This window comes from Anomaloglossus baeobatrachus, chromosome 3 (assembly GCF_048569485.1).
Source record: "Anomaloglossus baeobatrachus isolate aAnoBae1 chromosome 3, aAnoBae1.hap1, whole genome shotgun sequence".
Classification (NCBI taxonomy): Eukaryota; Metazoa; Chordata; class Amphibia; order Anura; family Aromobatidae; genus Anomaloglossus; species Anomaloglossus baeobatrachus.
The window spans coordinates 71,145,246-71,159,379 of record NC_134355.1 but is presented as its reverse complement, the minus strand read 5'-3'; the positions used below and the strand labels follow the sequence as shown (position 1 = coordinate 71,159,379).

General features: G+C 46.0%; 1 protein-coding gene across 1 annotated transcript in view; it reads left to right on the top strand.

The window, feature by feature from the left end:
• WDPCP (WD repeat containing planar cell polarity effector) overlaps positions 1-14,134 on the top strand; it is a 422,579-nt gene that overhangs the window by 260,456 nt on the left and 147,989 nt on the right. The window contains exons 13-14 of the mRNA XM_075339251.1: positions 2,777-2,840; positions 11,078-11,180. Of these exons, the coding sequence (XP_075195366.1) occupies positions 2,777-2,840; positions 11,078-11,180 (167 nt within the window). The remainder of the gene's footprint in view (positions 1-2,776; positions 2,841-11,077; positions 11,181-14,134) is intronic.

Below are 14,134 nucleotides of genomic sequence, written 5' to 3'. Positions count from 1 at the left end.
TCCCTCAAGGGGGAAGGTGCGTTCGGCGTCATAGCGGCGTCACTAAGCGGCTGGCCAATAGAAGCAGAGGGGCGGAGATGAGCGGCCGGAACATGCCGCCCACCTGCTTCCTTCCTCATTGCCGGTGGACGCAGGTAAGGAGATGTTCGTCGTTCCTGCGGTGTCACACATAGCGATGTGTGATGCCGCAGGAACGACGAACAACATCGTACCTGCAGCAGCAGCGATATTAAGGAAAGGAGCGACGTGTCAGCGATCACCGTTTTTGAACGATTTTGCGATCGTTGATCGTTGCTCCTTGGTGTCACACGCTGCGATGTCGCTACCGGCGCGGGATGTGCGTCACTAATGACGTGACCCCGACGATATATCGGTAGCGATGTCGCAGCGTGTAAAGCACCCTTTAGAATGCTTTCATTTATCTAATCTGAATAATATTGTCACACTGGTGAATGTGGACCCACAGCGCCACGAGTCTGGAATTACCCTGGAGGGGTGTGATTGAGTGACTACCTCGTAGGGATGTGATTGAGTGACTACCTCGTCTTTACTAGAACCTCTGATGGTGAAGTTAGGCTTGTGCTGGAAGGTAGCTGCCAGGTACCATTCCAGGGCAATCCTCGGTTCTGCGGAAGCTGACCCCAGGGGCCAGGAATGCAGGTATGGACTAAGGTACAGGCAGGACAGTTGAAACAGACTTTCAGGCTGGTCCTCACAGGATGGCTAATATAGACTAGCAAGCTGGTACTGGCAGGATGGCTGCTACAGCTTGAACGGCAGTTACTGGCAGGAAGACTGGTACACAGGTTTTAGTATGCAGGACTTAAACGGACTCAAGAACTAGGGTACAGGAACACAGGACAGGAACGGACACTGGAATTTGTGTACAGGATCACAGGACTGGAACAAGTAAGAGCGACATGACAACTAACTAACGTGCATACCTACTGGCAAGACACGTCTCTTAAGGGGGTGGATGCCTTAAGTAACCAGTACACTTCCAGATTAAGAAGGGAGAGAGCACGCGCCATATGCGTGCTTCCGGGAGACCTGTTCGGCATGCGCAGGCCCCAGGAACAGGAAGTTGCGGCAGGAACTGGAGACACTTCAGAGTGTCCTTAAACAGGGAAATGAATATTTACTGCTCCTGCCGCCACCTGCTTCTTACAGCCGGCAACCCTGCTCCTGCCTTCTGGGACCCTGCTCCACCGCTGCCACCAACCCTCCCACAGCAAGCTAGGTACATTCGGCTATAAGATGCACCCCTATTTTCCACCCAAATTGGGGGGGGGGGGGTGAGTCCATCTCATAGGCTTAAAAATATGTTAAATGCTCTACATCGGATGAGCGTGCCTATATTCTGAGAGGGTAGTACCGTAATAATAAAACTGTTTTCTGTCATTTCATCTATCACTCCCTATTAAAACAGGTAACTTTGCTGACTCTGCCCCAGTCTACACAACAAAGTTGAAAAATAAACTGCTGAAAACAAGAGTTGTCTGAATTTTTAGTTTTTGCTTGAGTGAAAATACATGAAAACTGGAATATTTTGAGCTTTTTAAATAAGAGTTCATGACATGAGAGATTTGAAATAAAAGAAGAAAAAAAAACAACACTCTGAACATTTTTCCCTGGTAATACTTAGGGCTTCAAGAATGAATTCTTCAACACTCTCTGTTATGCTGAAAATATCAGATTCAATTTTACACCTGAGAGAGAACTGGCCTTAGTTGTCTCCATTTGATTTCTTCACAAGTTCAGTGTTTCCTTCCTTCTACGTTTCTGCCACCATGCCCTGCTATCCACTTTTTGCATTCTTTACTTTCCTAAATCTTTCATTGTGCCTCTTTCTACACTAGTAGCTTAGTACTTTGTGAATCACAGAATTGGCACTGAAGCTTTGAGTGAAGGGGTCTTCTTTAACTTAAAAATGGCAGAGCATATGAGACCCTTGGGGAACAAAGATGTGTTACATGTCCTCAAAAATGGTCCAGCCCTGACCTGACTGTAAGGATCTTTTTGTTCAGAACATAACTAACAGTAATATCTTCCGGACCCGCACTAATGCCAAGTGTAAAGGGGGCTTTACACGCTGCGACATCGCTAGCGATTGCTAGCGATGTTGCGAGCGATAGCACCCGCCCCCGTCGTTCGTGCGACATGTGGTGATCGCTGCCGTAGCACACAATATCGCTACGGCAGCATCACACGCACATACCTGTTCAGCGACGTCGCTGTGACCGCCGATCAATCCCTCCTTCAAGGGGGAGGTGCATTCGGCGTCACAAAACGGCTGCCCAATAGAAGAGGAGAGGAGGAGATGAGTGGCCGGAACATCCCGCCCACCTCCTTCCTTCCTTCTTTTCCGGTGGACGCAGGTAGGATGATGTTCGTCGTTAATGCGGTGTCACACACAGCGATGTGTGGTGCCGCAGGAACAACGAACAACCAGCGGCATGCACCACCAACGATATTATGAAAAGGAACGACGTGTCAACAATCAACGATTTTTGCCGTTTTTGCAATCGTTGATCGTCGCTCCTAGCTGTCACACGCTGCGATGTCGCTAACAACGCCGGATGTGCGTCACAAACATTGTGACCCCGACGATATATCGTTAGCGATGTCGCAGCGTGTAAAGCACCCTTAAGTCCAAGTGAATTTTAAGGTTTTTACGATTTATTCAAGTTATCTTCTTATTTTGTTCTGTAAAATACATCTGGTTTTATTCGTGAAGATTAGACATTTTTGTTGATTGTTTTCACCTTTTTTTCAGGCATCAGCGATTTGAAAAAGCCTTTCTGCTTGCCGTAGATATCGGTGCTCGAGATCTGTTCATGGTAAGATGTTACCCCTCTATAAATCACTTGTAAGGCCACATCTGCAATATCCAGATCTAATATTGGGCTCCACATTTTCAAAAGGACATTCAGAAGTTAGCGTCAGTTCAAAGGCAGGTAACTAGACTACTACAAGGAATGGAGGCCTCACATATGATGAGAGGTTGGAAAAGTTGGATTTGTTTAGCGTAGAAAAAAAGACGTCTCAGAGGAGATCTCATTTATATGTATAAATACATGTGTGGTCAATATAAAGGACTGGCACATGACTTATTTCTTCCGAAGACAATACTAAGGACCAGGGGGCACTCACTGTGAGTGGAAGAAAAGCGATTCCAACAGCTAAATAGGAAAGGGTTCTTTAAAGTTAGAGCAGTGAGATTGTGAAATGCCGACCACAAGAGGTAGTAATGGCAGACACTATAACAGCTTTTGAAAAAAGGGCTGGATGATTTCCTCAATACACACAACATTGTCTGTTATAAATGATTTAGTGACAAAATGTATAATTGGTGGAGGAAGGTTGCACTCGATGGATCTAGGTCTTTTTTCAACCTATGTAACTGTTATAAGCATAAGTATTCCAACACATGTGAAAGGAGAAATCAAAGCACCTGCAACCAACTGGTTCCTGTACAGACAAGTAACGCTAGCTACATAGTGTCTAGTGGCTCCTGCACAGGCCGCACTATCCCTATCTGCAACACTAGAAACCCACAACTATGATCGGTCTGCCTAAAAGGCTGTAGAGTGTGTCCGCGTACCTCCTGAGGACCAGAGGGGAGGTTGCTATGCACTATAAACCAAGATAGGAAAAGCGTGCAGGGATAGGTAGGGACCCAAGGCGAGGAAACATGAAACAAGTGGAGAAGGTGAAATAGCAAATGCTAGCTAGGATAGCCTTTTACAAACCTAACAGGAAAAAGGTGTAGGTAAGATAAATGAGAAAGCACATAGCAAATGCCAAACTGGTCTCTGTCTAACAGGCAAAAATCCCTAGCTGCGGGGCTGGATTCCTCAGCAGAATCCATATAGAAATATAGCCAGCAGAAAAGACTAGTATCAGGGGAGTAGAAATAGCCCAGCTGCGATCTGATAGGACAGAGAAAATCAGAAAGTGAGAACACCTGATAAACTGTGAAACAAAGGAGAGAAGCAAAAGTAAAAGACCATCAGCCTGTAGACCGGGACTGACCAGGCTGTGACTCAGCAGGGAAGGAAACTAACCACCTAACACAAGGTCACAGGATCGAGCCCCTTATCTGAGGCATGACAGGGAATTATATGTTATTGGTATTGTTATATCAGTGAGGTTTTTTATATATATGATTTTTTTTATTAAATAATTCCATAAAAGGAAGGAAACTTTCCATAATTCTTTCTGCCCTGTATCAGCATTTCCATCCAACAGGAGTCTTAGCTAAATTATATCTAACCAGACATTTGAGATCAGACCTGTTACAGTGATTCCCACATCTTAGTACATAGTAAGAATATGTATTCAACTTGATCGGTTTGAATCTATACTGACCTCATCAGTGTCTCTGCATTACTGTGCTCTCAGATTACATAGCAAAAACCTGCTAACAGATTCCCTTTAAGGCCTGCAACACAGTTCTGCAAAAAACATGTGCGTGTCTCGTGTTCCGTTTTTTGGGTCCGTGTTCCCTTTTTGATGTCCGTTTCGCCGGTACGTGTGACATCCGTGTGATGGCGTATGCTCGCCGTGCTTGCGTGTTGAATGTCCGTGTATGCGTGAGATACGTATGTGTCATGTCCGTGTTCAGGCCGTTTGTATGTTGCACAGCTGCAGTCCTGAGAGCAAGTGAGGCAGGATATGATGTTTTGGCCCCAGACATAATGATCTTAATTGACCTGCAGGGTTGGAAACAAGTGGAGATGATATTTGGATTAAAAACGCACACGGACGGTACGGATAGCACACGTACATGCTACGTGTCACGTACGTGCAGGCACGGACCCATTCACTTTAGTCTGTGTCTGCGTGATGGAGAAACGCGGTCATGTCATCCGTGTGAAAAAACGCACACACGTACAATCCACATGGACACATGTTCCGTGTGGCTTAACGTGTGTGTGCTTGTTACCCTAGGGTAACATTGGTGCACGTGTGCTCGTGCCGCCGGTACGTGTAAAAACGTACCAAACACGTACCGGCGGCACGGAAGTGTGTTGAAGGCCTAAAACAGTAGTAGTGTTGAGAGTCAGAGCCCCACCTTTCAGATATTGAAGACTGCTGCTATTCTGACTGTAGAACCACCTTTAAATCCACCTGATTGGATACTTCTCTAAATGTTGTACTGTTTGATAAGGCTGCTTTCACACATCCGGTTTTTGCTGTGCGGCACAATCCGGCTCTTTGCAGAAAAAACGCAACCGTTTTTTTTTTGCCGCCAGTTGTGTTTTTTCCGCATAGACTTTCATTAGTGCCGGATTGTGCCACATGGCCTTGCGTTCAGTCCGGTTTTTGCCGGATGCGGCATATTTAGCTGATGCGGCGGCCGGATGGAACGTTGCCTGGCACGTTTTTTTGTCCGGCAAAAAAAAACGCATCGTGCTGCATCCGGCGCTTTTTCCAATGCTTGCCTATGGCCGTCGGATGCGGCAAAAACCGCATCCGGCCGTCACATGCGTTTTTTTGCACTGCGCATGCTCAGTAGCGTGCCGCAACCGGCAAAAAACGGACGGGCCGCATGTAAAAATTTATGCAAAAGATGCGCATCCGTTGCATTGGTTTTAGAGCCGGATTTATCCGCACTGCTCAAACCGGAGGTGTGAAAGCAGCCTAATTGTCTGTTCACTTCTCTTTACACCAGTGGCAATCTTTATAGGATGTCTGTCTCTGTCCCTGGGATTTCGATGTCACCCAGTGTGTCACCATTAAAGTGACATATTATGAACACTTTTGCCTGTACATTATTGCAGAACAATGATATGTCACTGACTTCATGACGTTTTACATTTCATCCCTCCCACTAAATTAGCTTCAGAAAGTCAAATTATACACGTCTTTCATGGCTTTTCACAAAGCACCACGTGAGGTTTTTGTTTCAGAAGACCCCTGATCCACAATGTCCATGCAAGGTCAGGTTGTCACAGCAAATGCAACCATTGCTTCTTTCCCAGCATGTTCCCTCTCCACAGATTATTGTATGGACGGCTACAAAACAGCGGGAAGAAAACCTTTACAAAACCCTTTTCATGGATGTGTTTGCATTTGTCTTTTACGTAATGAACATATTATGGAGTCTTTAATGGAGATTTTAACAGTAGAAGCTAATAACGTTTATCCTAGAAGATAAATTGACCGGGCGGATTGATCTCATTGAGAACAATCGGATGAGTTGAATCATAAAAACTTTACTTTAGTGGGTTAGAAAAACAGTCAATAATTGCATGAAATAAATAATGTAAACTAAATTGATTTGTGTAAACTAAATTGATTACAGAAGTAATAATTTATGTTTAGCACTGTGCACAGTATATTTCCCTTTTTTACAGGTTAAGTGAACTGTAAATGTGCATAATGAGCATTTACTAGCACACATAAGGAGATCTTTTGAAAAAAGTATTTCTAAGGATCCTCTAAGATGGGTCTCAAACTCAGCTGGGGGAATGGGCCGCATATAGAAAAAAAAATTGAGGGGGCCGCATTATTTGCAGGACAAAGTGAACATCTTCAATGAATTCATGTTTTTTTTTCTATACATCTTTGGATCACGTTTTAAACATTTTGTTGCTTTTATATTATAACAAAAGTGCACTTTTTTTGTTAAGTTTACATACAAAAAAAGCATTTTTAATGTAAAAAAAATAAATTTCATGCTTTATTATGAATTTGTTTTACATTTTATCACCTTCTTGTAATATTGTTTTACAATTAGCAGCATCATATAGTAATCTTAGCCAACATCTTGTTGTAATGTGCCCATGCTGCAGTACTGTCCCCATCTGTGTGCCCTGTAGTAAGGTGCTCATCCTTGTGGTATTGTGCCCTGTAGTATTCTGCCCATCTTGTAGTATTTGCCCAGTAGTATAGTGCCCTGTAGTATTGTGCCCATCCTTGTGCCCTGTAGTATTGTGCCAAGTAATATTGTGCCCATCTTTGTAGTATTGTGCTCATCCTTGTAGTATTGTGCCCTTTAGTATTGTGCTCATCCTTGTAGTATTGTGCCCATCCCTGTGGTATTGTGCCCATCCCTGTAATATTGTGCCCATCCCTGCAGTATTGTGCCCATCCCTGCGGTATTGTGCTCTGTAGTATTGTGGGCATCCCTGTAGTATTCTGCCCATCCTTGTAGTATTGTGCTCTGTAGTATTCTGCCCATCCCGGTAGTATTGTGGCCATCCCTGTAGTATTCTGCCCATCCTTGTAGTATTGTGCTCTGTAGTATTCTGCCCATCCCTGTAATATTCTGCCCACCCTTGTAGTATTGTGGCCATCCCTGTAGTATTGTGCTCTGTAGTATTCTGCCCATCCCTGTAATATTCTGCCCACCCTTGTAGTATTGTGGCCATCCCTGTAGTATTCAGCCCATCCCTGTAGTATTCTGCCCATCCCTGTAGTATACTGCCCATCCCTGTAGTATTCTGCCCATCTTTTAGTAATACGCAAACAAAAAAAAATACTACTCACCTTTCCTCCGTTCCCCCTTGTGCCCACGATCAGTATTTGCAGAGTTTTGGATGCTGCATGCTTCAGCTGTGTCCAAAACCCTGCTATGTACAGTACAAGCACAGTGGATGGGATTTCTAGAAAACCCCATGCCCACTGTGCGTGTACTGCCCGCAGTGAAAACGGACCTGCGGTGCGGCATTCAGATGCCACAGCATGTAAATATATGCTGCGGAGTCGCAATCGTCCTCCCTAGGCAGAACACAGCGAGGAGACCGCAGCAGCCCGAACCCTGATTGCGGGCACGGGCAGCTGCGGTGTCCTGAGGAGGAGACTTGCGGCCCCGCCAATCAGGACTTGCTGCGTCCAGGACGCAGCGGGTCCTGATCTTGAGCACGTACCTTACCTGCTTGTTGCGGCCCATGACGATCGCGGCTCTATGCTGAAGGTCGGCCCTGGCAGGAACTTTACTGCGTTTGAATCCATTCGCGGTGCCGTGCAAAGGAGCTGTGTCTGGACCAATGGCTGCTGCCTGCCAATCAGATGCAAGGAAGTGACGTCGTTATATGACGTCACCTCCTTGCATCTGATTGGCAGACAGCGGCAGCAACTGGAATAGAGCTGACAGCTCCTCTGCGCGGCACCTTAAATGGATTCAAATGCAGTAAAGTCCTGCTGGCGCCGACCCTCAGCATAGAGCTGCGATTGTCACGGGGTCTGCGGGCCGCGATCGTCACGGGGTCTGCGGGCCGCGATCGTCACAGGGTCTGCGGGCCGCAACAAGCAGCCTCAGGGGCCGCGTGTTTGAGATCTCTGCTGTAATGAGCGCAGGGACTAGTTGCAAGGGCGTTTGTTCCCCTGACTAGTCCGCTCTCTTAGCATGTTAGCATGTCCACAGGGATGTGCTAACAATGCTATTCAATGCCCATTTCCCAGTGGCATCAACGGTGACATGGACATCTGCGTCAGTTGTCACCGCTTCAGAACGTCAGATTTAGGGTCAGTGCGCATGATCAGAAGTCCCGGCACTTCCGGTCATGTGCACTAGACCTCTCTGAAGCCGGGATCTGTACACCCAGCTTCATAGTGCAGATGACCGGAAGTGCTGACCCTAAACCCGGCTTTCTGAAGCGTGAGAACGGATATAGGTACGTGCATCACCACTGATGACGCTGGGCAATGGGCATTGAATAGCATGTTAGCACTCCCTGTCATTCTAAGAGGACGGGCTAGTCGGGTGAACTAATGCCCTTGCGACTAGTCCCTGCGCTCATTAGCATGTCATAAAGGATCTTTAGAAATACTTTTCTAAAGATGTCTTTATCTATGCTACTAGATGCTGGGTCGGTTAGGCAGGGTTTAGCAATATACACCCACAACTGCTCATATTGCTCCTCTCTTTAAGAAAGAGAAGGAGAGACATTGATAGTTGCAGCTCATCCTTGGAAGATAAGTAGGGTTTTTCAGCTTCTCATGGTGATATATATTCCTTATTACTAACTCACTGCTATATGTTGGCCCATCTGGACTTATACACCTGTTCACACAGACTGCAGTAAGCAATGCTCACTGAGCGATTTGTAATAGGTTACCTAGTGCACGCAGGCGGCCATGGTTCTTGGCAGTGCAAGTCCTGTTTACATGAGACTATGTATCGCTAAGAATTATGAGATTTGCTATCATCTGATGAACAAATATTTTGCTCATTCATCGGGTGATCATCACACATCAGATAATCATGAAACAAGCATTTTTAAGAAGCCTTGTTCCCAATTATCTTGTTCTTTTCTCAATACGTACTATCAGGGGAGAATAAAAACGCTCCAAAACACACTAGATGGTCAGCCAGCATTCATCTAATGTGTATGGCCACCTTAGTGCTACACCTGCAGGTGACGGTCGCTACATTGTGCAGTAGCCTGCCTATGCAGGAATCCTCTTACAAACAGCTTGAGCATATATTGGAGCATAGCATTCACTTATAAATCAAATTACCCAATAATGCATAAAAGTAAAGGGTCACAGCATGTCCACTATTTCAAATAGAATCACACATTTTTATTGATGAGGACATAAACTGTTTTTCCTTGTGAGATGCATTTTTGATTTTTGTGACTAAGGGCATATAGGACACAAGAAACGCGTCAGCCAATGTATGATGTGGAAACATGTTTTTTAATGTCTTATTAAATAAAGATTTGAGATTTAACTTGGAAAAGTAGACTTAGGGCGGCTTTGCACGTTGCGACATCGCACATGCGATGTCGGTGGGGTCAAATGAAAAGTGACGCACATCCGGCGTCACTTTTGACATCGTACTGTGTAAATGCTAGATGATACGATGAACGAGCGCAAAAACGTCGTTATCGGATCATCGTTGCATTCACCGACATTTCCATAATGCCGGTGCAGCGACAGGTACGATGTTGTTCCTCGTTCCTGCGGCAGCACACATCGCTGTGTATGAAGCCGCAGGAGCGAGGAACATCTCCTACCTGCCGCCGGCGGCTATACGGAAGGAAGGAGGTGGGCGGGATGTTTACATCCTGCTCATCTCCGCCCTTCCGCCGCTATTGGCCGCCTGCTGTGTGACGTCGCTATGACGCCTCACGACCCGCCCCCTTAGGAAGGAGGCGGGTCGCCGGCCAGAGTGACGGTCGCAGGGAAGGTGAGTGCATGTGAAGCTGGCGTAGCGATAATGTTCGCTACACCAGCTATCACAAGATATCACTGCTGCGACGGGGGCGGGGACTATCGCATGCGACATCGCAGCATCGGCTTGCGATGTCGCAACGTGCAAAGCCCGCCTTACAGTCACCTAATAATTTAGTCATGAGCGGGATTGGCACCCACGAATGCAAGAAATGCTTCCAATAATAACCAGCAAACGTGATCATCTCCTAAAAACGTTTTCCTAAATTTCCCAATAATGGTCTCAGAATATGTAAGAAGAATGGAGGGTGCCCTTTAGGAGACCGGCAGATATTAAACAGTCGTGTTCTGCTGACTTCCTTCTCTAAAAAGGGCGATTTGATAATAGAAATATAATTGCTGCACATTTCCCTAATGTACGACGATCAATTTGGGTTTTCCTCAGCGGTGATAAATTTGCTGTTTCATTCATTAAACAAATAAATTGAACTAATTTATTTAGGCATTTTTTTCAATATTAAATATTCCCCAGAAATTCCACTACATTACCAGTGGGACTCAATTAAAAGCCTCTGAAATGGTCTAATTTTGGATAGTACGTACGGCTTATTCAAAGGTGTCTTTGTCAAAAATTACAGATTCCAGCAGTTGACTTTTCAAAGGCATAGGTTGGCCAGAAAGTGCAGCATAAGCTGGCAAGTAAAATATATGCTTTTTACTTCTTGAAATGTGTTTGATTGCCTGGCTGGAGATAAGGTGTGCGTAAGATGATACATTTGCATCGCGGAAGAATGAAAATTGAGAAAATTAAAACGTAACTGTGGGTTCATCAGTCCTGTCTATGTTCTGTGATCTGGGCAATAAAAGATTCTTTTTCTTTGAAATTCTTCTTTGTTGTGCGCCCAAGATTCATTTTAGATTAATCTTTTATTTTGCTTTATTTCCAAAGGACATCCATTACCTTGCACTAGATAAGGGTGAATGGGCACTAGCTAAAGTGGCAAAGAAAAAGGCTGAGGAAATAGATGCAGAATCAATAAACGCTGGAGTTGGTAAGAATTAATGCTATTTAAAAAGCTTCTCCTTTTTTTCTTCTTTTGAATCAATACTTTTTCTGTACTGCCGCAATGTTACATATGTGGGGGGTTATTGGTTAGTTTCTAGGGAAAAAGAATTAGTGGAGATAAGCTTCAAATACCACCTGCCGGTCCCGGACTTCACATAGAACAGATCTACTGGTAATACAAAATGAAAAGCGTTGGCGGTGAAATGACTACATTTATAGTCTTACGTACATTAGGTTGATTAATGTAGTTTGCAAAATTGTGGAAAATTTTCACACTGCACTCGTTGGCTGCATTAATCGCATACATCAGGTCAACTCCCAACTTATACGTCCATCGGCAGTTGGTAACAGATGAGATACGGAGGAGTTTTGTCACTTGCGAGATTCCCAATTTTTTACGTGATCCCACTACCGTATTTCTCGGACTATAAGACGCACCGGACTATAAGACGCACCCTGGTTTTAGAGGAGGAAAATAGGAACATAAAATTTTAAGCAAAAAATGTGGTCATGACACACTGTTATGGGGCGAGGATCTGCTGCTGACACTGTCATGGGTGTAATGTCCCCAAATTCTCTACTAAGGTGTCGCATCCTGGTAATGATTTTCCTGCCTTGTATATACAGTATATGTCCGTCATCCTACTATATACCGTCATCCTGCCATATGGCCGCATCCTGCTATATACTGGCATATGGCCGCATCCTGCTATATAACCCATCATGGCATATGGCCCCATCCTGCTCATATACCCCCATCCTGCTCATATACCCCCATCCTGCTCATAATATATCCCCATCCTGCTCACTTACTCCCATCCTGCTGATATGCCCCCATCCTGCTCATATGACCCCATCCTGCTCATATGACCCCATCCTGCTCAAATGACCCCATCCTGCTCATAATATAGCCCCATCCTGGTGTATGGCCGCATCATGTGGCACATAAAAAAAAATAAACGTTCATACTCACCTCACCTTACCTCACTCCCTGCAGCATCGCTCGTCCTCCCGTCTGTCAGCGGCAGCGCCGCTGAGTGGAGCCGTCCCCGTTACCCTGCTGCATCGCGATCATCTCCTGTGTCTGTGCCGGCGGCCGCGTGTGGACACATGCGCACAGCAATGACGTCATCGCTGTGCGCGCCGCTAGTCTCCACCCAGCCGCCGGCACAGACACAGGAGATAATCGCGATGCAGCAGGGTAACAGGGACGGCTCCACTCAGCGGCGCTGCTGCTGACACAGGCGGGAGGACGAGCGATGCTGCAGGGGAACGGTGAGTACTGTACACTAATTCACTGCTCCATGCGCTGATGATGATGCGCGGGGAGCAGTGAATACAGCCGCACATGATCACTCCAGGCCGTAGTTGCCAGGGGTGATCACGGCCGGCTGTTTATCCCCTGCTTCAGCGCTGAGGGATGATGGGCGGATGATGGGCGTGCATATTAAATGAGCGGGTCCACGTGGTCACGGCAGGCTGCTACAGCCTGCTCGTGCCCCCGATGACCCGCTCCACCGCACACCCACATTTCCCGCAGCCACATTCAGACCATAAGACGCACCCCCCACTTTCCCCCAACATTTGGGGGGACAAAAAGTGCTTCTTATGGTCCGAAAAATACGGTATATTGAATAGTTTAACAGTAAAAGGTGAAAATTCCATTGGAGCCCAATATTGGCTTCAATTAGATGATTGCTTTTATCAAATGTATCAGGATCTCTCCTAATGCATATGGTAGAGACACACTGCCATTGCCATGCGATAAGTGACTTGCCTATTTAGCAATAAAGAAATGGCGGAGCAGGAGTCACAGCTTTATATCTTAAAATGTAAATGTTTATATGTAATTGCTTAATTTTTAATAAACTTTGGTATGGGGAACGAAAGAAAGTTGGAGCGCTACCTGTGTGATGACTCAAATGTGATCTGCATCGTAATAGTGAACATAGCTTGAAAAGTGTAGAGGTCATTAATAAGCCTCATTGCCAGCGAGGGAGTCTTCATTATGGATGGGCTTCTTTTATTCTAGTTTGTTTTGGGCATTCGATAGTCATACATAATTGTAGCTCGTTACAGGACTGATGTATCATAGCCAATGTAACGAGCCATGCACCCATCACATTACCAGGAAAGATTTTATATACCATGAAGACCCTTTTTAATTAACTGTGAGCAGAGATCTTAAAAATTCAAGGGGGAGGTGCGTTCGGCGTCCTAGCGACGTCACAGCGGCGTAACTAAGCGGCTGCACAATAGCAGAGGAGGGGGGGAGATGAGCGGCCGGAACATGCCGCCCATCTCCTTCCTTCCTCATTGCCGGTGGACGCAGATAAGGAGATGTTCGTCGTTCCTGCGGCGTCACACATAGCGATGTGTGACACCACAGGAACGATGAACAACCAGCGGCATGCACCACCAACGATATTATGAAAAGGAGCGACGTGTCATCGATCAACGATTTTTGACATTTTTGCGATCGTTGATTGTCGCTCCTTGGTGTCACACGCTGCAATGTCGCTAACGGCGCCGGATGTGCGTCACTAACAACGTAACCCCGACGAGATATCGTTAGCGATGTTGCAGCGTGTAAAGCACCCTTTAGGATAGGTCATCAATGTCTAATCGGCTATGATCCTACACCGCACACCACCACTGATCAGCTGCTCTCTGTGCTGGTGGTAGCAGCAGGCAGCCAGAAATACTCAGTTCCAGAGCTGCCCAGTCTTCTAATAGCAGCCGGGTACTGCACAACCGACTCATATTGATTTGGATGTGCAGTACCCGGCCGCTATCAGTTGACGTGGCCGCTCCAGAACGGAGCATTTCCTGCTACCGCCACTGGCATCAGGAGCAACTGATCGGTGGGAGTGCTGAGTGTCAGACCCCGGCCGATCAGACATTGATTACCTATCCTAAGGCGGGCTTTTCACGTTGCGA